This window comes from Mizuhopecten yessoensis, unplaced genomic scaffold, assembly GCF_002113885.1.
Source record: "Mizuhopecten yessoensis strain PY_sf001 unplaced genomic scaffold, ASM211388v2 scaffold11033, whole genome shotgun sequence".
NCBI classification, from domain to species: Eukaryota; Metazoa; Mollusca; class Bivalvia; order Pectinida; family Pectinidae; genus Mizuhopecten; species Mizuhopecten yessoensis.
The window spans coordinates 255,137-282,585 of record NW_018408845.1 but is presented as its reverse complement, the minus strand read 5'-3'; the positions used below and the strand labels follow the sequence as shown (position 1 = coordinate 282,585).

Here is a 27,449-nt window from a genome sequence, read left to right as displayed (position 1 = left end):
GCATCCGGGCTCTTTCACTCCACACGGTCAAACATACTTACACTGACCGGAGACTTTCTAATGTTATCAACCTTGGAATCAGATGACCGCCCACTTAGGATTCTAGGTCCGACACTTGAGCTAACACGGGCACTCCCGATACTAGGAACGTGAACACCGCTATTACTACGGGCACGTGGAACCGCTAGTAGACTAGCGACGTTAGTTCCGGCCCGGACTCCACCATAACTGCGACCAGGACCTGCTATACTCCTACTGCCATAGAGTTGTGGCGTTTCACTACTGTGTCCTGTACTGGAGTGGTACCCGCTGCCTAAGGATTTCCCGCCACCGGTGCTTTTGTAGGCACCGGTATTAAAGGTCACCCCAGAATTGGCAGTGCTATTACCAGATGGTCCAGCACCGAAACCTGTTACACGTCCACTAGTGGAAGCTGACCGGTAACCGGAACCGGAAGTAGAGAGACTAAGGCTATCTGGTCGTGATATGCCGGAAGTAGAGGCATCATTAAAGCTGGGACGTGAAGAATTAACAGAGTAACTTCGACGACGCTAAACAAAAGAAACATACATGTTGATGAATAGCTCTTTAGTGACATCAACCTCCCATGATGTTGTTAGAAGTTTGAAGGGATTTATTTTATTTGATGAGAAACTCTTCTATAAAGGTTTTTTTTATTTTGACGGATTAAAAATTGATGTGTTAATGTCTCATTTTAAAGTCGTTTAGATCCGTCTATCAAATGAGAGGGTCTATATCCAGAATTGAATGAACGTTTGTTTACCATTCTATTGAAGATACAAGACCAAGATGGCGTCGCCTAAGTCAGTACTGTGGTGACCGGATGTGCTTCTGGGTATTACCTAAACAAACACAGCGTAAATTTATAGGTAAAGACAGATATGATGGTCTCGTGACTTAAGACAGTTGGAGCATATGTCCCCAAATAAAGTTCAAGTTTTTTTAAATATTCCGTCATCTAAGGGCTGGTTTGAGAGTCGGCTGGAAATTAGAAAAAAAATCACGGGTAAGCTATACTCGAGTGTAAATTGTACCACTTTCGTATCGATGAAAATTGCTCATCTTTGATTTTCGGTCTGCTTTGTCTAAGACTTGTGAAACAAAGTAACCGAGTGTTTACTTCTGAGAAGTGGGTTTCTGACAGTATACACCAGACCTACTACAATCACCGGAGTTTTTAAGTACCTTTTTTCAAGTTGCACTTACTGACCCCGCGGGAATTCTCTGGTAGATAAGTACGTTACAGCGGAGGTAAACAACCCGTGTCTTCAAGGCTAGGTTATGTTCTGTTTGTCTAATTAAACATTACGCAAACTCGGTAAAATAGTAACAGATCGAAATCGCGTAGTGTCTGTGTAGGTAGCACCTGGAACCGACTGTTTCATACTGCTAAAATTATAGATTTTTCTGTTTTTATTTTGTATCACTCAACACAGCTTCTAAGGCAACAATATATTAGTTGAGAAAAAAATATTTCGGATCCTAAATGTATTTGTCGATTTTACCTTGTGTATTATAAAAGTATACATGTCTACCATGTGTCTGTATACTTTGTATATAAGTAGATCTAGTATATATACAATCATAGGAAGACCTTTACGTACTGTTGTTTGTTTCTATACAGTTGGTCTATGCTGCTGTTTGGTACGATATTTTGGCAACACACATTCAGAAATTGTGACCAGACATCCTAAAAACCGGAACCAACTCTGTTAAATATAAATGTTAATATTCCGTTCCAGCACTCGTGGTCCCATGTTCTTGTGTTGTATCCACACACCTATATCTCCCAGCTTTTAGAGTTAAATTCTAAATTTAGACACGACACAGCCCAGAACATACCATTATGTCAGTAAAAAATCATCCCGTCACAGTTTGTTGTCTGATAGCGGGTCTCTTAGCGGGATATTTGTGCCAAAAATATAGAAAACGTGTCGACGCGTTAAATATATAGAACATGTAACGCCGACAAAAAATCTAAAAGAAACAAAAATCATTTATATACGGGTTTTACATAGTGGATAATGATGTCTGGGTGATGTACGTATAACGACAGAAATCAACCTTTTTTTCTTTCATTCTGAATCCACAAACCACTCAGTGTGGTTGTTCCATTCAACAAAATCTCCATCGGGCCTGTAACGATCGCTTGTTTATTTGTTTTGTAGACAAAGAGTTGAAATGTTTCAGGTACCTTAAGACCAAAAAGTTGAATATTTTCTGGTAAAAGGTCAGCGTCTCAGATTTTTAATTGACCCAAATAATCCCTGGTAAGGACAATAACAGGTTCATTAAAGGTGGTCTGACAGTTTGTTTAAAAAAATTAGAGGGCAGGGTAGCCATTTTGGATTTCAAAACAACTCAAAACCTCTTAGGGACCATGACAGCATTATGTATATCGCTTTGGTCCATTGTCCCGTCGGCAGTTTAGGAGAACTTAAGTAACAATCGGTCAGTCAGTGAACATTAGGTGATCAGTTGGGCATGACATGATCATTTGCAACAATCCGCAAATGTTTACCCCCATTTCTACCCCTCTCTTCCCAAGGAGACCAAAATACACTTCATTTACAACACTTAATATTCTCTCTTTATCAAGGGACGTTCCTTGCTAAATGTGGTTCAAATTCCTTCAGTTGATTTTGAGGAGTAATATTATAAAGACATCACTAACCCACGTTTGACCCCATTTCTCGGTCGGGTTTGGAAGGGGACACCTTTCGTTTATACAACAAATTCCCGTGGACGGGGAATGAGCCATCCGCCCCGAGGGCAGGAAGGGGGCACTATTGATAGGAGTTACCCTTGCCGAGTGAAGTAATAACACCTTCACATGTACTAGAGACGGTTTTTTTAATGTACGAACTTCTATTTCTTCTTCATTAAGACAACAACACACTTTCATGTTCTGAAGCATCTCCATTTTTACTCTAACACTTTATTTTCTTTACCTTCACAACGCAATTGGAATTCGATGACGCAATGAACTTCAAGTGTTGTGACGTCACAACTGTAACAGTGGCAACCTACAGTCGAGCACAGCTCCGCGATGTGTTATTAAACGTGTGTCCATAACAACGTTAACCCAAATGAAGTTATTTGTGTTATGACACTGATAACAGGGTATTTATGTGATAAATCAGATTATGATGAGTTGAAATTATAGGTGTCAGTAAGCACTCGGGAGGGATACACTGAGCTGTCAGACTTGACCATGTGTATAGTGTTGGCTAACACTACAGCACTCGCCCTCAATGACTCGTCTATATGTACAGAGAGATTGATCCCAGGTGTGAACATTCTAGCGCTATGACCAGGTACTTCAGAAACCCCACGAGAACTGGTAAGCATGGTTATGATCGAAACTGACCAGATAAGATACACAGATCGGCAAAAACAACTTGATCAGGCCGTACACATTTATGTTTTGGCCAGTCGTTATGACCTCCTATGAGGGTTGTTTACTAGGGATTTACGGTGTTTTCAGTACCAAGATCTTACTGGATAGTCAACAGATTACCGTAACAACCCTCTCGTTTTATATCCAGTTATGCTGTGAGCAGAGTTTGGAAACACTTCAAATCCGGCCGTAACACCCTCGTGAAGCACGAGACAGTTTCTATCTATTAAAACCTGCTCTCGCTGTTAAGAATAGGCTGCGATATGATGATTATATAAGTACTTGCAAATGTATTGCTGTTTCGCTTTGAAATAGTTTCTGTTATCATAATGAAAAGATATTATTCCTGGTACTGCACGGACCGGCGAATCTATTTGTATTTCTTCTAGATTGAGACCATGGAGTTTTTATTCTCTAAAAGATGTAAATACTCCTAAAGTTGTCCGAACTTTTTATTGTAACTTTTTAGTCATGATCAAATTACGTATACGGTATTTATACAACAATAATTTTTAAAGACGCAAGTTTTAACTTGTTTGTAATAACTAAAGCCAAAACATTACAGGTATACACACACAGTTTGTGAACCACTAAGCTAAACCTCAGTACAAAAGGTTTGTGAATCACTAAGCTAAATCTTAATACACGTGGTTTGTGAATCACTAAGCTAAATCTTAATACACGTGGTTTGTGAATCACTAAGCTAAATCTTAATACACGTGGTTTGTGAATCACTAAGCTAAATCTTAATACACGTGGTTTGTGAATCACTAAGCTAAATCTTAATACACGTGGTTTGTGAATCACTAAGCTAAATCTTAATACACGTGGTTTGTGAATCACTAAGCTAAATCTTAATACACGTGGTTTGTGAATCACTAAGCTAAACCTTAATACACGTAGTTTGTGAATCACTAAGCTAAACCTTAATATAAGTGGTTTGTGACTCACTCAGCTAAATCTTAATACACGTGGTTTGTGAATCACTCAGCTAAACCTAAATAAATATGGTCCATGAATCACTTAGCTAAATCTGAACACACGTGGTCTGTGAATCACTAACCTAAACCTAAATACTTTTGGTTTGTGAATCACTAAGCTAAATCTTAAAACACGTGGTTTGTGAATCACTAAGATAAACCTTAATACAAGTGGTTTGTGAATCACTAAGCTAAATCTTAATACACGTGGCTTGTGAATCACTAAGCTAAATCTTAATACACGTGGCTTGTGAATCACTAAGCTAAATCTTAATACACGTGGTTTGTTAATCACTAAGCTAAACCTTAATACACGTAGTTTGTGAATCACTAAGCTAGACCTTAATACACGGAGTTTGTGAATCACTAAGCTAAACCTTAATATAAGTGCTTTGTGAATCACTAAGCTAAACCTTAATACAAGGGGTTTGTGAATCACTAAGCTAAATCTTCATACACGTGGTTTGTGAATCACTAAGCTAAACCTTAATACAAGTGGTTTGTGAATCACTAAGCTAAATCTTCATACACGTGGTTTGTGAATCACTAAGCTAAATCTTAATACACGTGGTTTGTGAATCACTAAGCTAAACCTTAATACACGTAGTTTGTGAATCACTAAGCTAAACTTTAATATAAGTGTTTGTGAATCACTCAGCTAAACCTAAATAAATATGGTCCATGAATCACTTAGCTAAATCTGAACACACGTGGTCTGTGAATCACTAAGCTAAACCTAAATACTTTTGGTTTGTGAATCACTAAGCTAAACCTTAATACAAGTGGTTTGTGAATCACTAAGCTAAACCTAAATACATTTGGTTTGTGAATCACTAAGCTAAACCTTAATACACGTGGTCTGTGAATCACTAAGCTAAACCTTAATACACGTAGTTTGTGAATCACTAAGCTAAACCTTAATACATATCATATGGTTTCAGAATCACTAAGCTAAACCTTTATACAAATGGTTTGTGAATCACTAAGCTAAACCTTAATACACGGGGTCTGTCAATCACTAATCTAAACCTTAATACATTTGGTTTGTGAATCACTAAGCTAAACCTAAATACAAATGGTTTGTGAATCACTAAGCTAAACTTTAATATAAGTGTTTGTGAATCACTAAGCTAAACCTTAATACATTTGGTTTGTGAATCACTAAGCTAAACCTTAATACACGTGGTTTGTGAATCACTAAGCTAAACCTTAATATAAGTGGTTTGTGAATCACTAAGCTAAACCTTAATACAAATGGTTTGTGAATCACTAAGCTGAACCTAAATACATTTGGTTTGTGAATCACTAAGCTTATCCTAAATACATTTGGTTTGTGAATCACTAAGCTTAACCTAAATACACGTGGTCCGTGAATCACTAAGCTAAACCTTAATACACGTGGTCTGTGAATCACTAAGCTAAACCTAAATACATTTGGTATGTGAAACACAAATCTAAACCTTAATACCTTTGGTTTGTGAATCACAAAGCTAAACCTTAATACAAGTGGTTTGTGAATCACTAAGCTTAACATATATACATATGGTTTGTGAATCACTAAGCTTATCCCAAATACATTTGGTTTGTGAATCACTAAGCTTAACCTAAATACACGTGGTCCGTGAATCACTAAGCTAAACCTTTATACACGTGGTCTGTGAATCACTAAGCTAAACCTAAATACATTTGGTATGTGAAACACAAATCTAAACCTTTATACCTTTGGTTTGTGAATCACTAAGCTAAACCTTAATACAAGTGGTTTGTGAATCACTAAGCTAAACCTTAATACATTTGGTATGTGAAACACAAATCTAAACCTTTATACCTTTGGTTTGTGAATCACTAAGCTAAACCTTAATACAAATGGTTTGTGAATCACTAAGCTAAACCTTAATACATTTGGTATGTGAAACACAAATCTAAACCTTTATACCTTTGGTTTGTGAATCACTAAGCTAAACCTTAAAACAAATGGTTTGTGAATCACTAAGCTAAACCTTAATACAAATGGTTTGTGAATCACTTAGATAAACCTATATACATATGGTTTGTGAATCACTAAGCTAAACCTAAATACATTTGGTATGTGAAACACAAATCTAAACCTTTATACCTTTGGTTTGTGAATCACTAAGCTAAACCTTAAAACACGTGGTTTGTGAATCACTAAGCTAAACCTTAATACAAATGGTTTGTGAATCACTTAGATAAACCTATATACATATGGTTTGTGAATCACTAAGCTAAACCTAAATACATTTGGTATGTGAAACACAAATCTAAACCTTTATACCTTTGGTTTGTGAATCACTAAGCTAAACCTTAAAACACGTGGTTTGTGAATCACTAAGCTAAACCTTAATACAAATGGTTTGTGAATCACTTAGATAAACCTATATACATATGGTTTGTGAATCACTAAGCTAAACCTAAATACATTTGGTATGTGAAACACAAATCTAAACCTTTATACCTTTGGTTTGTGAATCACTAAGCTAAACCTTAAAACACGTGGTTTGTGAATCACTAAGCTAAACCTTAATACAAATGGTTTGTGAATCACTTAGATAAACCTATATACATATGGTTTGTGAATCACTAAGCTAAACCTAAATACATTTGGTATGTGAAACACAAATCTAAACCTTTATACCTTTGGTTTGTGAATCACTAAGCTAAACCTTAAAACACGTGGTTTGTGAATCACTAAGCTAAACCTTAATACAAATGGTTTGTGAATCACTTAGATAAACCTATATACATATGGTTTGTGAATCACTAAGCTAAACCTAAATACATTTGGTATGTGAAACACAAATCTAAACCTTTATACCTTTGGTTTGTGAATCACTAAGCTAAACCTTAAAACACGTGGTTTGTGAATCACTAAGCTAAACCTTAATACAAATGGTTTGTGAATCACTTAGATAAACCTATATACATATGGTTTGTGAATCACTAAGCTAAACCTAAATACATTTGGTATGTGAAACACAAATCTAAACCTTTATACCTTTGGTTTGTGAATCACTAAGCTAAACCTTAAAACACGTGGTTTGTGAATCACTAAGCTAAACCTTAATACAAATGGTTTGTGAATCACTTAGATAAACCTATATACATATGGTTTGTGAATCACTAAGCTAAACCTAAATACATTTGGTATGTGAAACACAAATCTAAACCTTTATACCTTTGGTTTGTGAATCACTAAGCTAAACCTTAAAACACGTGGTTTGTGAATCACTAAGCTAAACCTTAATACAAATGGTTTGTGAATCACTTAGATAAACCTATATACATATGGTTTGTGAATCACTAAGCTAAACCTAAATACATTTGGTATGTGAAACACAAATCTAAACCTTTATACCTTTGGTTTGTGAATCACTAAGCTAAACCTTAAAACACGTGGTTTGTGAATCACTAAGCTAAACCTTAATACAAATGGTTTGTGAATCACTTAGATAAACCTATATACATATGGTTTGTGAATCACTAAGCTAAACCTAAATACATTTGGTATGTGAAACACAAATCTAAACCTTTATACCTTTGGTTTGTGAATCACTAAGCTAAACCTTAAAACACGTGGTTTGTGAATCACTAAGCTAAACCTTAATACACGTGGTCCGTGAATCACTAAGCTAAACCTTAATACACGTGGTCTGTGTCTCACTTAGCTAAACCTAAATAAATTTGATATGTGTATAACTATGCTAAACCTTAATATAAGTGGTTGGTGAATCACTAAGCTAAACCTAAATAAATTTGGTTTGTGAATCACTAAGCTAAACCTTAATACATATGGTTTGAGAATCACTAAGCTAAACCTTAATACAAATGGTTTGGGAATCACTAAGCTAAACATTAATATAAGTGGTTTGTGAATCACTAAGCTAAACCTAAATACATTTGGTTTGTGAATCACTAAGCTAAACCTTAATACACGTGGTTTGTGAATCACTAAACTTAACCTTAATATAAGTGGTTTGTGGATCACTAAGCTAAACCTAAATAGATTTGGTTTGTGAATCACTAAGCTAAACCTTAATACATATCATATGGTTTGAGAATCACTTAGCTAAACCTTAATGCAAATGGTTTGTGAATCACTAAGATAAACCTTAATACACGTGTTCCGTAAATCACTAAGCTAAATCTTGATACACGTGGTTTGTGAATCACTAAGCTAAACCTTAATATAAGTGGTTTGTGAATCACTAAGCTAAACCTTAATACAAGTGGTTTGTGAATCAATAAGCTAAACCTAAATACATTTGGTTCGTGAATCACTAAGCTAAACTTTAATATATATGGTTTGTGAATCACTAAGCTAAACCTTAATACATATGGTTTGTGAATCACTTTACCAATTGTTTCTATAGTTAACGAACTACTCTGATGAACTTAAGATAAAGATAGTTCAATACTTAACATGACTCTTTATTAAACTAAATACTAAGTCGATTAAAAATCCCTTGAAAAGCACTTCTAATTTTAATGACTTTGTACTTTAGCTCCACAGAGGATAATATTGTACATTATTGGCACCAACTCTCTGTCGAGGAAACGCTTGTTCTTGACGTGAGATGTCAAATAATCTACTGCGCATAACCAAGCCTGGCACGCAATTGCATGTACGAATACATATTTATAGATGTACTAATTGATAAAACACAAATAAAGCAGTATTTATTAAGTGTTTTTATCATTAACAATAACATACATGCCTTTGCTTATTTACATACGATTTTTTTATGTAACTTATTCAGGACAATGCGAACACTTACTAATAATCAAACTTATTTATTCACAATATATAAAATTGTCGCAATTTTTTTAATTGATTTTTTTTATTAAAACACATAAAATACCCATTCAGTGTTTTTATCATTAACGCCATACATTCACCTGCTTATTTACTTGATTATATTTTAATTAACTATTTCAGGATAATGCGAACGCGTATTGATATTTAAACTATATTCACAATATATATAATTGTCGCGTGCTTTTGATTGAATCTTCCGCATTTCTGAATTCAGTCATTAAAATGTTTGGTTTTTTTTGTTATCAGTTTGGTTTATAGGCTAACTGACATCAACCTTCGAATCTTCTTGTCTTTAGTGAGGAGTAAATTAATCGCTCATTTAATGTTTGAACGGTTATTTCAGTGGTGTACGACACCGTAAACACCGTATATCTTACACGATAAGTTGTTTACTAATGTCGAAATTGTTGTCTTTGATTGTCATCAAGTAAGACGGTGATTTTTATAACTTCCATAGAGTTAAACACTGGACTTTATTATCGGGTGCGGCACTGTCTGTTATCGGTGCGTTGTACTAATTTACAACTACTTGTAAAGTTAACAGTATCTATATGTACCTTCTTATTCACTTCAGTAAATACACTTTTTTTTCTCCGTGCAATCGGACATTTTTTTGCATTTGCACATGAGTTGAAATTTCTAAACTGAAGCATTAAATTACCGAACTGAATCAATTTGAGAAAATATGTTATATTAAACTGCACATGAGCAAAGTTTAAACTAAAAGATAACGGGATATTTTTCAAAAAGTTTGTTTGACATCTAAATATAAATTCCCATCTAAACAATAATGCATTCGTGGTAAGAACTAAATGGCGCCCGGAGAGAGTAGAATATCCGGTTTGCACGAGTAACTATCTGGCAAAAGTTATCATCATTATAACATGGTGAATATCACAATAAGAAACAAGAAATATATGTGTATTAATGATTGTCTTTAAAGTTGACATTATAATTCCGGTTTATCCAATTATAAACGTACAATTTCGTACATTTCAAAGACAGGGGTCTCGTAAACACTGGACTTCTGGCCAGAACTGACCGAATTAATGTGGCGTCGAAAAGAATGCGTGTTTAACCTTTACACTGTGTTTTGATGAATACAATTCCCCGAGGAATGACAATATGTTACAATCAGATATAGGGCTCTTGATATTTTGGTATCTTATGTAATTATCATTCAGTGTAAATATCATGTATAATATGATAGCAGTTTCATTGTTACTCTTGTAAAGCCAATGCAAATTCCTATATTGTTTACTGCACCGACTATCTCTCAAAGATATTTCTCCTTCTAATTATCATCTTCTTTTCAAGGTAAATTTGAAAACAAGACATCGATGACTTGTTTTCGAGACAGTCCTATTTTCGGTTAAATTGTAGAAATTTCGATGTGGGTTGTATATAGAAGCATGCTCACTACACCGTGTGTATCGGAGACAGCTGACAGTGATTGAGTAAATTACGCAGGGGTTAGCGAGGAGAGTGCCATACCATTGTTTTCTGTGTGTATACACCAAGTTTCTACCCCCTACCGACTCGTTAGTCAGATACTGACTATTCCCATCCCTCGTTAAAAGCTTACTGACCCCTTCCTCCAAGTCCGAGACAGTCCCTTGTGTGTCTAACGAACATAATCCGATACCTTGATTTTTGTATCGATACGGACGGGGGGCGGGATGTGGGGGTAGGTAAATGTCTGCAATTACTCTATTTTGCACTGTAGACATTTTATGACCATCGTTTTATTACTGTATCGAGGACAGAGTTATTGATACCATACACCCCTCGTCGTCAGTGCCGAAAGCAAGCAGTCGGATTAATAAGTACCCATATAATCACTAAAACGTGTAAGAAAAATATCTTCCAACAACATATAAAGAGGAAATTGAATATGACCAATTATAAGTTGTCTAATTTTCGGGCTCGGCTGATGAACAGCTTTGGAATGTCCCTTCCGATGTTCGATGCGTCATTTCTGGCAACCTAGCAAGTTAAGAGAGACTTTGCCATATGTTTGAACCGATACAACATTACACATGACATTGTGCTATTGATATCTGATCAAATTGTTGCTTCACCAACTTACACCCCAACACGACATGGAAACAGGTTTATACGTTTTGTTCCTGTGGTCAGCATGGATATTACCCATTTATGTTGGTCAAAGCAACGGCATAGATATGGCTTTCAGATTAAGTACTTTGTAAATGTTTAGTGAAGACATGCTTTATAGTATGCAACACCAGGAATGCATGATCCGTAATATATGTTATCTACTAGACGATGCGTTACACGTGTCCCCCGTTCCAACACAACTTGTAACGAGGGGTGGGGTGTTTGGGTGTGGCCCGGGGGTGTGGCTACTCACCGAACTGCCGAGGTCCCGGGAGTAACGTCGGGTCATATTATGTGGTAAAGTCCTCTTCAGGGGTCGGAAGGAGGGGCCCAGTTACTGTCACATGTTCGTGTCCACTACTGATGGGTTCCCTCCGTTCTCCGTCCCCCTCTCGGCAGTTTGTCAGCATGTGTAGGTCAGATGCACGAGATTTACACGTAGATATACAGTGGGGAGACAAACACGCAAGCTTGGTTATGGCACGGCACCAGTGTAACACACCCTAACTCTGTGTACACAGACTTCAGACTGACGAGTAAAGCTCGTGTTACAGGCACGTGCCTATACTATACACTTACCATCACATTCAAATACACAAAAATTGATAAGTTTTTTTGGCGTAAAGTCGACTTGAATAACTTTCAAAATGTTCACTCTGGCGCAGGTTTCTTGTATAATAGCTTCAGAAGCTGGCTGGGATAGCGATTCCCGGCGCGAACTCAGAGCGGAATGCCACCACGAGATAAGCACACTCCATTGAAGATACAAGGTATACAGCATCAGTCTGGCGTTATGATCACGTATCAGCTGATATGCCCCATCTTTTCCTCTCTCGCGCATTCGCGTGTCAGTAGTTTTGAACACAACCTGATCCCACGACTGACAGCTCTCCGGTAAAATTGTGAACTATGAAAAGTTTCCGTCCTAGGAATAAAACAGACTTTCCGGGCAAATTTGTTTGGTGCTATGAGACACTGGTAGTCAAAACGTTTGGCAGAGCGTCTGACACAGGGAGAGTAGCAGCGATTTAGGGGTAACGGGGGAACAGGCTAGCACTAATTAGCCGGTATTGTGAGCCTTGTACCGGGAGGGGGTTTATTACAGCCTATAGCATCACACCAGGTTTGATCTATAATCAGCATATCACAAGTTAGCATTTATTGCTTGAGTGATACACAGTGCGCTGGTTTTTATGGCTAAAAACTATTAGAAGGCAATGTCACGCCACCCAAATTGACTGTACAAAATATACGCAAAGTGAAACCAAATCATTCGCGTTTTATGTCAAATAGTAGTATTTGTAGTACTGAGTTATAATTCAAGTAGTACAGACACCCATTTTCCAAGCCTCATCTTCATTTTATTTCATCTCATACAAAAACAAAATAGGTTAAAATATTTGAACAGATTTAAAGGATACTATAATTTTTTTTTTATTTCAGCCATTTATATATCCGAAAAACAGTCATATAACGTATGGTGTGATTTGTATCAACGATGAGTAGAAGCAGTAGCCGGTGTCCAGCATACAGCGGCCACTGAGGCAGACACGACGTGTGAGGGAAAATATGTCACGCGTGAGCTGACGCGATAAAGAGAAATTCTTTCTCCCTTTCAAACAAACTGGAAGATGCGAAGAAAAATTAATGGCAATATTTATCAAATATTTCTCGATTGATGATTGGTGGCTGTCGACCTCGTTGCTAGGACCCGGATGAAAGAATCCAGCTGGTCCGCCATTTTTTTACATGTATCTTTCTGTACTTCATTCATGAATGATTGTTCATTGGGTTTCTTGTACGTTAGCACGGGTTACGTCATCCTTATCTCAAGACATACGTATTATCTAAACCATGAAAATGAATCCGGAAGTCGGCACAGTAGGAGACACAAAGAAATATGAATTCACTGCCTATTTGAGACTGAGAATCGGTAAGGAATGGTCTACTGTTATGTATCCGTTTATGATAACTTGTCGTCCCGTTTTAACTTTTAACTACAGAAATAACAGATAAAACAGCTATGAACACGCCGAGCACAAGATTAAGATTAAGACAGATATTAAATCAGTTTTCTCGACCCATTTCTTACCATTACTGATTACCAGACATGTTTTGAGGATGCACCAGAAGAACGCTCTGTTTTGAATATTATGAACATTTTAAAGAAGAGAACTATTTCAAAATAAATCGCACGTTTTATCTTTTCAAACCTTTTTTTTTACTCTTCTGTTATCAAAATGTTCAAAGGGCCAACCTGTTCAACACACTTACTTTGACTTAGTCAGTTCGTTGTGTCTTTAAGTTCCTTGTCCAGCGTTTGTCCTTTATAAATAGTTGGGTGACTTCCCCGATAAAAAAAATAATTTAAGTTTTCTTTTCGAATGGAAGCATTTCTCCTTTTGTGTGAAGTTTCCTAGGAGAATGGCTTACAGAAACGCTTTCTACAAGACTAGCGATCTTATGAAGACTTTTCTAAAAGGATGTCAATCATTAAAATGTTCATAGAGGTATGTCTGTTATTATGTTGTAGTTTTTCATTATAGAAGGATGTTTGTTACAAAATGTATCAACTTTAAAAGAGTTTCATAGTAGGTTGTCTATAACAAAACTCTTCATAGAATGATGTTTGTTACGAAAAATGTCATAGAAGGTTGTCTCTAACAAACCTCTTCAGAGAAGGATGTTTGTTACCAAAAATGTCATAGAGGTGTGTCTATAACAAATCTCTTCTGAGAAGGATGTTTGTTACGAAAAATATCATAGAGGTATGTCTATAACAAAACTCTTCAGAGAAGGATGTTTTTTACGAAAAAGGTCATAGAAGGTTTGTCTATAACAAAACTCTTCATAGAATGATGTTTGTTACGAAAAATGTCATAGAGGTTTGTCTCTAACAAAACTCTTCAGAGGAGGATGTTTGTTACGAAAAATGTCATAGAGGTTTGTCTATAACAAAACTCTTCATAGAATGATGTTTGTTACGAAAAATGTCATAGAAGTATGCCTATAACAAAACTCTTCAGAGAAGGATGTTTTTTACGAAAAAGGTCATAGAAGGTTTGTCTATAACAAAACTCTTCAGAGAAGGATGTTTTTTACGAAAAAGGTCATAGAAGGTTTGTCTATAACAAAACTCTTCAGAGAAGGATGTTTTTTACGAAAAAGGTCATAGAAGGTTTGTCTATAACAAAACTCTTCAGAGAAGGATGTTTTTTACGAAAAAGGTCATAGAAGGTTTGTCTATAACAAAACTCTTCATAGAATGATGTTTGTTACGAAAAATGTCATAGAAGATTGTCTCTAACAAAACTCTTCAGAGGAGGATGTTTGTTACGAAAAATGTCATGGAGGTTTGTCTCTAACAAAACTCTTCAGAGGAGGATGTTTGTTACGAAAAATGTCATGGAGGTTTGTCTCTAACAAAACTCTTCAGAGGAGGATGTTTGTTACGAAAAATGTCATAGAGGTATGTCTATAACAAAACTCTTCAGAGAAGGATGTTTTTTACGAAAAAGGTCATAGAAGGTTTGTCTATAACAAAACTCTTCATAGAATGATGTTTGTTACGAAAAATGTCATAGAGGTATGCCTATAACAAAACTCTTCAGAGAATTGTGTCTGTTATAAAACATATAAAGAGGAGAGAGTCTGTAATAAAACATTTATAGAAGTATGTCTGTTATAAAACATTTATAGAAGGGTGTCTGCTATAAAACATTTATAGAAGGGTGCCTGTTATAAAACATTTCTAGAAGGGTGTCTGTTATAAAACATTTCTAGAAGGGTGTCTGTTATAAAACATTTCTAGAAGGGTGTCTGTTATAAAACATTTATAGAAGTGTGTCTGTTAAAAATCATTTATAGAATGGTGTCTGTTATACAACATTTATAGAAGGGAGTCTGCTATAAAACATTTATAGAAGGGTGTCTGTTATTGTCTATAACAAAACTCTTCTGAGAAGGATGTTTGTTACGAAAAATATCATAGAGGTATGTCTATAACAAAACTCTTCAGAGAAGGATGTTTGTAACGAAAAATGTCATAGAGGTATGCCTATAACAAAACTCTTCAGAGAAGGATGTTTTTTACGAAAAAGGTCATAGAAGGTTTGTCTATAACAAAACTCTTCATAGAATGATGTTTGTTACGAAAAATGTCATAGAGGTGTGTCTATAACAAAACTCTTCTGAGAAGGATGTTTGTTACGAAAAATATCATAGAGGTATGTCTATAACAAAACTCTTCAGAGAAGGATGTTTGTTACTAAAAATGTCATAGAGGTATGCCTATAACAAAACTCTTCAGAGAATTGAGTCTGTTATAAAACATATAAAGAGGAGAGAGTCTGTAATAAAACATTTATAGAAGTATGTCTGTTATAAAACATTTATAGAAGTGTGTCTGTTAAAAATCATTTATAGAAGGGTGTCTGTTATAAACCATTTATAGAAGGGTGTCTGTTATACAACATTTATAGAAGGGCGTCTGCTATAAAACATTTATAGAAGGGTGCCTGTTATAAAACATTTCTAGAAGGGTGTCTGTTATAAAACATTTATAGAAGTGTGTCTGTTAAAAATCATTTATAGAAAGGTGTCTGTTATACAACATTTATAGAAGGGCGTCTGCTATAAAACATTTATAGAAGGGTGTCTGCTATAAAACATTTATAGAAGGGTGTCTGCTATAAAACATTTATAGAAGGGTGCCTGTTATAAAACATTTCTAGAAGGGTGTCTGTTATAAAACATTTATAGAAGGGTGTCTGTTATGAAACATTTCTAGAAGGGTGTCTGTTATAAAACATTTCTATGTTTGTTACGAAAAATGTCATAGAGGTGTGTCTATAACAAATCTCTTCTGAGAAGGATGTTTGTTACGAAAAATGTCTTAGAGGTGTGTCTATAACAAAACTCTTCTGAGAAGGATGTTTGTTACGAAAAATGTCATGGAGGTTTGTCTCTAACAAAACTCTTCAGAGAAGGATGTTTTTTACGAAAAAGGTCATAGAAGGTTTGTCTATAACAAAACTCTTCAGAGAAGGATGTTTGTTACGAAAAATGTCATAGAGGTATGCCTATAACAAAACTCTTCAGAGAATTGTGTCTGTTATAAAACATATAAAGAGGAGAGAGTCTGTAATAAAACATTTATAGAAGTATGTCTGTTATAAAACATTTATAGAAGTGTGTCTGTTAAAAATCATTTATAGAAGGGTGTCTGTTATACAACATTTATAGAAGGGTGTCTGCTATAAAACATTTATAGAAGGGTGTCTGTTATAAAACATTTCTAGAAGGGTGTCTGTTATAAAACATTTATAGAAGTGTGTCTGTTATAAAACTTTATAGAAGGGTGTCTGTTATAAAATATTTATAGAAGGGTGTCTGTTATAAAACATTTATAGAAGGGTGTCTGTTATAAAACATTTATAGAAAGATATCTGTTATAAAACATTTATAGAAGGGTGTCTGTTATAAAGTATTTATAGAAGGGTGTCTGTTATAAAACATTTATAGAAGGGTGTCTGTTATAAAACATTTATAGAAAGGTGTCTGCTATAAAACATTTATAGAAGTGTGTTTGTTACAAATCATTTATAGAAGGGTGTCGGTTTTAAAACATTTATAGAAGGCTGTCTGTTATAAAACATTCATAGAAGGGTGTCTGTTATAAAACATTTATAGAAGTGTGCCTGTTATAAAACTTTATAGAAGGGTATCTGTTATAAAATATTTATAGAAGGGTGTCTGTTATAAAACATTTATAGAAAGGTGTCTGTTATAAAACATTTATAGAAGGGTGTCTGCTATAAAACATTTGTAGAAGGGTGTCTGTTATAAAACATTTATAGAAGGATGTCTGTTATAAAACATTTATAGAAGGGTGTCGGTTTTAAAACATTTCTAGAAGGGTGTCTGTTATAAAACATTTATAGAAGGGTGTCGGTTTTAAAACATTTATAGAAGGGTGTATGTTATAAAACATTTATAGAAGGGTGTCTGTTATAAAACATTTATAAACAGGTGTCTGCTATAAAACATTTATAGAAGGGTGTCTATTATAGACTTATATGATGGGTTTCACTTCAGATCGATGTCAGCTTTTGATTGCTGACACTTCTATGAAGTATGTGTCTATGAATGTTTTTAGTAGGATGTGTCTTTTGAGGTCATCATCATGATCACTTATTATGCTTCGTTTTAAACAAACGTGGTGGATTTGAAGGTGTAGATATAAAACTTTTACAAAGAAAATAGTCTATGACATAGAGTATATAGGTAAACAAAGCTAGTTATGTTATATGAGGTCGTCTAACGAACAATAATCATGTAGCGTTTTGTGTCTGATTCACACACCCGTTACACCTTTACAAAGTCTCCCCTGTGTTATTGTGTTATGTGTCTGTTAGGCCGTTTTAAAGATATCATTGTCTCCTCGAGTCTCTGCTAAATCTCCATCATATGATTTTTTGTAAATTTTATAACCAACGTAAAAATCTATCTATCTCTAAAGGAGCAAGGGAGATAAATCATTATCAAGGCTTGTTGAGCAACAAGTATATGAAGAGAAATTAAAACAAAGACTACGCTACTTTATAGTTACAGAAAACGGATAGGAGCAAAATAGCAGATTTATTATCTCCCTTGACTTTGACTACACTATATCACATACGACTTTCTTCGCTCCAACAATCTACAACCTACAGCCCAGTAATTCGCCCACCTGTGATACATTTGGTTTGTAGACTTTAGAAGTACCTTCGTAATGCTTCCTAGAGTATATAACGCCAGTCTAGCTAGATACACTCATTAATTTGTTCCTTCACATTTAATATAGCCACTGAATACTCTCGTTCTAATTATAACGTGAAGATGGGTATTTATTTCGGCGAGGATAGAGAATTAGACACGTGCATCTGTAATTTACCGCCCCTCCCAGACCGGTAGGGGGCGCAGTCTATTTAGAAACGTGTGCATTACCTGGTCGTAGAAATATTCATAAAAATTAAGTTCAGGTGTTTAGGTCATGTGTAGATCTGTTAAATTAATCAATCAATCAAAAAATGCTCAAGCATACACTAAAATTTTCAAGATTTATTTAATCAAATCTTTTTATCAATTTTCTTTTTTTATGATTAATATGGACCGTCCGTATCGATAATAAAAAAAACCCGTAAAAACAAAAATTCGTGAAATTTTAATCTAGTAAAATAGTGTTGTTATGTAACAAATCTCGAAGGTTTATGTAAATAAAAAACGACTTAGTGAAGTACAATCATACAAAAAATAATAGGATTTTACTAATTGATAATCAGTCTAAAAGGACTTCCAAGAACACGGGATATTGCTTCTAGAGCCTAGTAGAATTTATTTTCCAGCTATGGTCCTCCTCCCCCCCCCCCCCCCCCCCCCCCCTTAGAAATCAAGTCGATAGTCCTTTATTCCAATTGGTTATAACACAAATAGTATAACTCTATGTCCTGAAGATTTTTAGATCTACATGGCCAAGAGTTGAATGTATACAAAAGATCGGATGGTCGGGTTGTGGGCTGGTGCAGTGGATAGCGCACTTGTCTTTCACCAAGGCAGCCGGGGTTCAATTCCCCAATCAGACATAAAAGGTATGGGATCACCTGCCCGACCACGTGGGTTTTCTCTGGGTGCTCCGGTTTCCTCCTACACTTAGACCTCCCGTGCGCTAACACCCAGGCCAACAAGAGTGATCAATATAAGTTGAAATAACTTGTTTCATAACTGTTGTAAAATAAGTGAAGTTTATATTAGATCTTGAGAAGAGGTAGATTGGAGATTTTAACATATTTGAACCTTATGGCATTCATATCCTAGAGGGAATCATTGCAAGTAATCGTCTTGAACAATAAGATAGAGTTTTTATTTTGAAATAATATATACCTTCTAGATCAGTCAGGAATATCGTTGGCAAAGTAAAGAAATGATTAAATGCTAATGAATATGTTTATTTATTTCAAAATGATGTCAGTGAAACGCTTTCGGATGTAATTAAAAATATTAAGTTTCCATAATGTGTAAAGTTATCAAAAAATATGATCTAAAATCGAAATAGGAAAAACAACTAAATTTGTTATTCTTATTCCTTTTCAAAATTCAGAATAAATGGTAGAATCCTGACCAGAGTCTATCAAGATTCCAGAGATTAATAGTTCTTACAGGTAAAAATATTCAGACTGAATACAAAACGTGGTGCCACGGAGCTTGAAATAATCACAAGGTGAAAATAAACATGAATATTTTTTTTCAATTACATCGAAGAATCATGGAGACACAAAAAGCTGAATACGGTTTTCAGTATAAAGCTGAATACTGTCTTCAGAATAAAGCTGAAAACTGTTTTCAATATAAATCTGAATATAGTTTTCAATATGAAGCTGAATACTGTAAAGCTGAATGCTGTTTTCAGAATAAAGCTGAATACTGTTTTCAGTATGAAGCTGAATACTGTTTTCAACATAAAGCCGAATACTGTGTTCAATATAAAGCTAAATGCTGTTTTCAGAATAAAGCTGAATACTGTCTTCAGAATAAAGCTGAAAACTGTTTTCAGTATAGATCTGAATATAGTTTTCAATATAAAGCTGAATACTGAGCTGAATACTGTTTTCAATATAAAGCTAAATACTGTGTTCAGTATAGAGCTAAATACTGTTTTCAGTATAAAGCTGAATGCTGTTTTCAACATAAAGCTGAATACTGTGTTCAATATAAAGCTGAATACTGTTTTCAGTATAAGGCTGAATACTGTTTTCAACATAAAGCTGAATATTGTGTTCAATATAAAGCTAAATACTGTGTTCAGTATAGAGCTAAATACTGTTTTCAGTATAAATCTGAATATAGTTTTCAATATGAAGCTAAATACTGTAAAGCTGAATGCTGTTTTCGGAATAAAGCTGAATACTGTTTTCAGTATAAAGCTAAATACTGTTTTCAGAATAAAGCTGAATACTGTCTTCAGAATAAAGCTGAAAACTGTTTTCAGTATAAATCTGTATATAGTTTTCAATATAAAGCTGAATACTGTGTTCAATATAAAGCTAAATGCTGTTTTCAGAATAAAGCTGAATACTGTCTTCAGAATAAAGCTGAAAACTGTTTTCAGTATAGATCTGAATATAGTTTTCAATATAAAGCTGAATACTGAGCTGAATACTGTGTTCAATATAAAGCTGAATACTGTTTTCAGTATAAGGCTGAATACTGTTTTCAACATAAAGCTGAATTCTGTGTTCAATATAAAGCTAAATACTGTGTTCAATCTAAAGCTAAATGCTGTGTTCAATATAAAGCTAAATACTGTGTTCAATCTAAAGCTAAATGCTGTGTTCAATATAAAGCTAAATACTGTCTTCAGTATATAGCTGAATACTGTTTTCAATATAAAGCTAAATACTGTGTTCAATATAAAGCTAAATGCTGTTTTCAGAATAAAGCTGAATACTGTTTTCAGTATAACGCTGAATACTGTTTTCAATATAAATCTGAATACTGTTTTAAGTATAAAGCTGAATACTGTTTTTAATAAAAAGCTGAATACTGTAGAGCTGAATACTGTTTTCAGTATAAAGCTGAATACCGTTTTCAACATAAAGCTGAATACTGTGTTCAATATAAAGCTAAATGCTGTTTTCAGAATAAAGCTGAATACTGTCTTCAGAATAAAGCTGAAAACTGTTTTCAGTATAAATCTGAATATAGTTTTCAATATGAAGCTAAATACTGTAAAGCTGAATGCTGTTTTCGGAATAAAGCTGAATACTGTTTTCAGTATAAAGCTGAAAACTGTAAAGCTGACTACTGTTTTCAGAATAAAGCTGAATACTGTTAAGCTGAAAACTGTTTTCAATATAACGCTGCATACTGTTTTCAGTATAAAGCTGAATACTGCTTTCAACATAAAGCTGAATACTGTGTTCAATATAAAGCTAAATAATGTGTTCAATATAAAGCTAAATACTGTCTTCAGTATATAGCTGAATACTGTTTTCAATATAAAGCTGAATACCGTTAAGCTGAAAACTGTTTTCAATATAAAGCTGAATACTGTTTTCAATATAAAGCTAAATACTGTGTTCAATATAAAGCTAAATACTGTTTTCAGTATATAGCTGAATACTGTTTTCAATATAAAGCTGAATACTGTTAAGCTGAAAACTGTTTTCAATATAAAGCTGAATACTGTTTTCAGTATAAAGCTGAATACTGTTTTCAATATAAATCTAAATACTGTTTTAAGTATAAAGCTGAATACTGTTTTTAATATAAAGTTGAAAACTGTAAAGCTGACTACTATTTTCAGAATAAAGCTGAATACTGTTTTCAGTATAAAGCTAAATACTGTTTTCAGAATAAAGCTGAATACTGTTTTCAGTATAAAGCTGAATACTGTTTTCAGAATAAAGCTGAAAATTGTTTTCAGTATAAATCTGAATATAGTTTTCAATATAAAGCTGAATACTGAGCTGAATACTGTGTTCAATATAAAGCTAAATACTGTGTTCAATATAAAGCTAAATACTGTTTTCAATATGAAGCTGAATACTGTAAAGCTGAATACTGTTTTCAGTATAAAGTTGAATACCTTTTTTCAATATAAAGCTGAATACTGTGTTTAATATAAAGCTGAATACCTTTTTTCAATATATAGCTGAATACTGTTTTTAATATAAAGCTGAATACTGTTTTTAATATAAAGCTGAAAACTGTAAAGCTGAACACTGTTTTCAGTATAAAGCTGAATACTGTTTTCAATATAAAGCTGAATACTGTTTTCAATATAAAGCTGAATACTGTAAAGCTGAATACTGTTTTCAGTATAAAGTTGAATACCTTTTTTCAATATAAAGCTGAATACTGTTTTCAATATAAAGCTGAATACTGAAAAGCTGAATACTGTAAAGCTGAATACTGTTTTCGGTATAAAGTTGAATACTGTAAAGCTGAATACTGTTTTCAATATAAAGCTGAATACCCTTTTTTCAATATAAAGCTGAATACTATTTTCAATATAAAGCTGAATACTGTTTTCAATATAAAGCTGAATACTGTAAAGCTGAATACTGTTTTCAATATAAAGCTGAATACTGTAAAGGTGAATACTGTTTTCAATATAAAGTTGAATACTGTTTTCAATATAAAGCTGAATACTGTAAAGCTGAATACTGTTTTCAATATAAAGCTGAATACTGTAAAGCTGAATACTGTTTTCAATATAAAGCTGAATACTGTTAAGCTGAATACTGTTTTCAATATAAAGCTGAATACTGTAAAGCTGAATACTGTTTTCAATATAAAGCTGAATACTGTTAAGCTGAATACTGTTTTCAATATAAAGCTGAATACTGTAAAGCTGAATACTGTTTTCAATATAAAGCTGAATACTGTTTTCAATATAAAGCTGAATACTGTTTTCAATATTAATCTGAATACTGTTTTCAATATAAAGCTGAATACTGTAAAGGTGAATACTGTTTTCAATATAAAGTTGAATACTGTTTTCAATATAAAGCTGAATACTGTAAAGCTGAATACTGTTTTCAATATAAAGCTGAATACTGTAAAGCTGAATTCTGTTTTCAGTATAAAGCTGAATACTGTTTTTAATATAAAGCTGAATACTGTTTTTAATGTAAAGCGCAATACTGTTTTCAATATTAAGCTGAATACTGTTTTCAATGTAAAGCTGAATACTGTTTTCAATGTAAAGCTGAATACTGTAAAGCTGAATACTGTTTTTAATATAAAGCTGAATACCCTTTTTTCAATATAAAGCTGAATACTGTGTTCAATATAAAGCTGAATACTGTTTTCAATATAAAGCTGAATACTGTTTTCAATATAAAGCTGAATACTGTTTTCAATGTAAAGCTGAATACTGTTTTCAATGTAAAGCTGAATACTGTTTTTAATATAAAGCTGAATGCTGTAAAGCTGAATACTGTAAAGCTGAATACTGTTTTCAATATAAAGCTGAATACTGTTTTCAATATATATAGTTGTCTTTCTGATCCTATTACATGATTTAAGCGAGAAACAAGAAAGTGGGTTTGAGCGCATGATCCTTGCTTGAGCATGAGAACGGTTTCATGATTACGGGCACGGGTCAGTACACATTCATGACACGAATAAACAAAACAGGATTTCGAATAAGTAAATAATATGCCTGAATATGTAACATCGTTGCACTTCTGTTCACCACTCACTTAAGAAAATTATTAGCTTACCGATGACGCTGTGGATTTCGTAGTTTGAGTGGCAACAATGCTGTCTTTTTTGTCCGTGATGGTCATGTTGGCACTTCCGGTGCTGTATAAATGGTCTACCCTATAAATCGTCCACGGTCTACAGAACCAATAGGAAACAAGAAGAATATGAGGAATATCTCACTATCGTCATGCCACAAACACAGTAAAAAAAAAACGAGTTCCAAACAGGTTCTCTCAGTAAAATGGTCTATCCTATAAATCGTCCTCGGTCTACAGAACAAATAAAAACAAGAAGGATGTTATAAATATCTCAAAGACTTGAAGTCGTTCACTATTAGCATACTTCACACCGAGAAAAACCGAATATCTCAGTAAAGTGGATTATCCTTTAACTCGTCCTTGGTTTACGAATGACTCAAAACTCAAAAAGGCGTTCAAAGCACACACAGTAAAACCGAGTTCCAAACAGGTTCTCTTAGTAAAATGGTATATCCTTTAAATCGTTTTTGGTTTACAGATTCATAGAATGGAAGGCATTCACAACACACACAGTAAAACCGAGTTCCGAACATGTTTTCTCACGAACAACATTGGTCCATCATTGTGTTAAGATTAAGGTAGGGAAGAGCTGACACCTTTGGTACAGGGCCATACACTGGGGTTGTAACCCCATACAAATGCCAAAATGTTGACAGCGATGTATCTCCTTGTAACTCAACCGGAAACAGACATTAACAGACAATACTACAGTACGTAGAGTACTATTGTGTCGGCGTCCAAATTGCGGTTTTGAAAATATGAAAACAGAAAAAAACAAATGTCAGGGTACCTCCCTTTAATAATCACGTGATCAATCGTCTGGTGGAAGGAAGGGGTAATTCTGCGGTGCCCATTAGGGGTTCAGGGGGCAGATACGTGGCTTCTTTGTCTGCGTGAGCATGCAACTATTGCATGCATACAAATGTGCCCCAAATATGAATGGTTGGTTTAAATTTAATTTCCAGTTCAATTTTGATATAATACGTTTTCATTCTGCAGCAAAACTTTGATGGGCGAGCCAAAAAACTTCAATAGCGAAACCGAAATGTCTGTTATATAGCTATAGACAATCGCTATGATACGAGACCGTGCGCTGCAGTGAATGCAAAATTTGTATTTTTTTGCACACATCCTTTCACATACATCAGTAAGGAGGAGGGGGAATTGGGCCGTAAGAGTCGTTAAAAGTTATGGTCCCGAAATATGCAATAGACGTTTTCTACATGGGCAGTCCTGGCTACTGTGCACCTGGGGAGAGACGTACGGCAAACCTGCTGTGTTAATTGGGGAAATTCATTAGACATGGACTGAGCGAAATGATAAGAATTACCCAAAATACCAATAGGATACAAAGACTGGTAAGAGAGTGTGTTTACAATTACACGTAAACAGCCTCGAGATTCTATTTCCTGTGCAGTCATCCTTTCATTCCAGTTTTCATTTGATCATTTCCATATAGTGTTATTTCATGATTTAAAAGTGTCGATTTAGTCTGTACAGTTACCACCATTGTTTATCCCACTGAGGGAAGTACATTCTTTGACTCCGTTTTAGAAAATTCTTTCAAGAAACTTTCGATAAAAAGAACGACACCCTAACATCACTAAGTGTTAGTTTCCTTCGGTGAAAATCGCAATACCTTCACTACACATGCTTTTAATGAAATTTCAAGGGGCCTGCATCTATAGGTGTATCACGTCTAGTTATATGTGAGGCTTCAATGACCCATCTGGGTTAACACACCTGCCCCCNCATGTACAAGTAAGCGCCGGTTGTGTAAGAACCAGGTATATGATAATTAGCTGCCCCTCGTGACAGAGACCCCGTATGTCAGAGATCTGGGCATGTACTATGCGGGTGGTACTAGAACAATGTACTTATACATCGTAGTCTGTTTCCTGTTTACGAACTAATTAGTTTTTTATGTAAAGCCTGAAATATTGAGTTAACCTCATTGTTCTCTTACACTATTTATAGATTTATAGACATGTTGTTTTCAAAAAAAAGGTTTATCTCAAAATCGTGGTAACATATTAACAAGAGGCCCATGGGCCTTAACGGTCACCTGAGTCCTACAGTATTTATTTTTGTTGTTGAAATATGTACCAATTTGAGTAAAAAATAGTTAAGTATAATGTTAACTTAACTTTGTCAGGACCATGAGCTGATTATTCCTAGACCGATTTTCAGTGAGATCGGCCTATTAGAACTTGTTTTTACACTGTAAGTTTAAAATAGGTATTTACAAAATAGCGGCCATGGCAGCCAAATTGTATTTCTGATTGACCCGAAAAATAACAACACTTTGTCAGGACCAAGAGTCGATCATTCCTACAAAGTTTCAGTTCAATCGGCCTAGCAGAACTTGACTTTAAGTTTGAAATAGTTTTTCAAAATGGCGGCCGTGGCGGCCATATTGGATTTCTGATCGACCCGAAAAATAAAAAGACTTTGTCAGGACCATGAGGCGATCATTCCTACCAACTTTCAGTTCAATCGGCCCAGCAGAACTTGACTTTAAGTTTGAAATGTAAAATGTTAATGGACGACGGACGACGACGGACGAAAACGGATAGCAATAGGTCACTTGAGCTAAAGCTCAGGTGACCTAAAAATAAAACAAAGCATGTTTTCATGAGAAATAAACATATTGCCTTAAAAAATTGCGATCGTCCTCAACATAGTCCCAACTCTCGAGTGTTTTATATATACTCAACAACTCGCACAACATGAAAGTCCGAATGAAAGCGAAAGGTGGACATATCTATGTTATATTTATCGATCTATTGTTTGTTTTATGACATGCCACAAAATCTCTCCATTTTAGAAAATCTTTGATACTTCTATATATTGAAAATATTTTCTATTTATTAATTTAAACACTAAATATCAGTGATTCGACGAGGATTCAAGTGTTTTCATTATGTCAACCCATTACTACAAACAGCAATTAGCATGTTAATACATAATTCCGGACTTTGAACATTTATATCCGACTCCTGTACAGTTTATTTCATCATTGACACCAATAACATTTATGGCATATTTTTACCTGTTATCCTTGGAGACACTTTACAATCCTTTTGATGATAATAAATGTTCCTATCTGTAAGCTGTGATTGGCTTTAAGTGATCATTCAAATAACTAGATGGCTGGTGTGATGTTGGGGTATGCATTACTTACAGAACAGATGAGGAGGGGATTAGTAGGGATTCGGGGTGCTACTATGAATGGAGACCAGAAAATAACTTTTATTTATCCACCATCTTCTTATCTGGAAACGTGGACTTGTTTAAATCTCAGTCTTTAATTGATTGAATTTTTAATTCCAGTGCCGTTTTTTCCACCATAGACAGCCCTCTAATGATCCCCATGGTAATTAGTAAGTAACATGTTAGTGAGGATGAGGATGAGCAATGGCTTGAAATGGAAAGATTTGTTTTTTTCTGTCAGTTACTAGAACAGGGTAATTACAAATATCTGTCCAGTGTATCACACAACTGGGCAGAATGGGAGGAGGCAAGATTGATGGCCTATAAGGAGGAATGGATATGGATGCTGTGTAGCACCGTGGGGTGTAGGGAGTCAACCTAATTAAATATTGCACTTTCTTTAACAGAAAAAGACAAACAAGTAAATGAGCTATCAGTACTGTAAGTCTGTGTGTTATTGATGCTGTTAGAACAACAGAACTTGTTTATACTATAGTGTACAGTCTGAGTTCTTAACTAGCCTAACGATTAATTATTTACTCTTGTTCCACATAAAAAAGTACAAGTTGCTGTAACAGGAGACCAAGGGTTAA

General features: G+C 34.6%; 1 protein-coding gene across 14 annotated transcripts in view; it reads right to left on the bottom strand.

The window, feature by feature from the left end:
• The window catches only part of LOC110464783 (FH1/FH2 domain-containing protein 3-like), a 127,848-nt gene extending 115,997 nt beyond the window's left edge, over nucleotides 1–11,851 (bottom strand). For 12 of the 14 annotated variants that reach the window (XR_002464539.1, XR_002464540.1, XR_002464538.1 and 9 more), the window contains exons 1-3: nucleotides 11,610–11,851; nucleotides 785–863; nucleotides 42–551 (exon numbers count right to left, since the gene is read on the bottom strand). Coding sequence is in view for 10 of the 14 variants with exons in the window: in XM_021520179.1 (XP_021375854.1) it covers nucleotides 42–551; nucleotides 785–787 (513 nt within the window). In the remaining 4 variants the exon portion in view is untranslated. The remainder of the gene's footprint in view (nucleotides 1–41; nucleotides 552–784; nucleotides 864–11,609) is intronic. The other 2 variants (XM_021520189.1, XM_021520187.1) reach the window with 1 other exon arrangement.
• Between the last annotated feature and the right edge of the window lie 15,598 nt (nucleotides 11,852–27,449).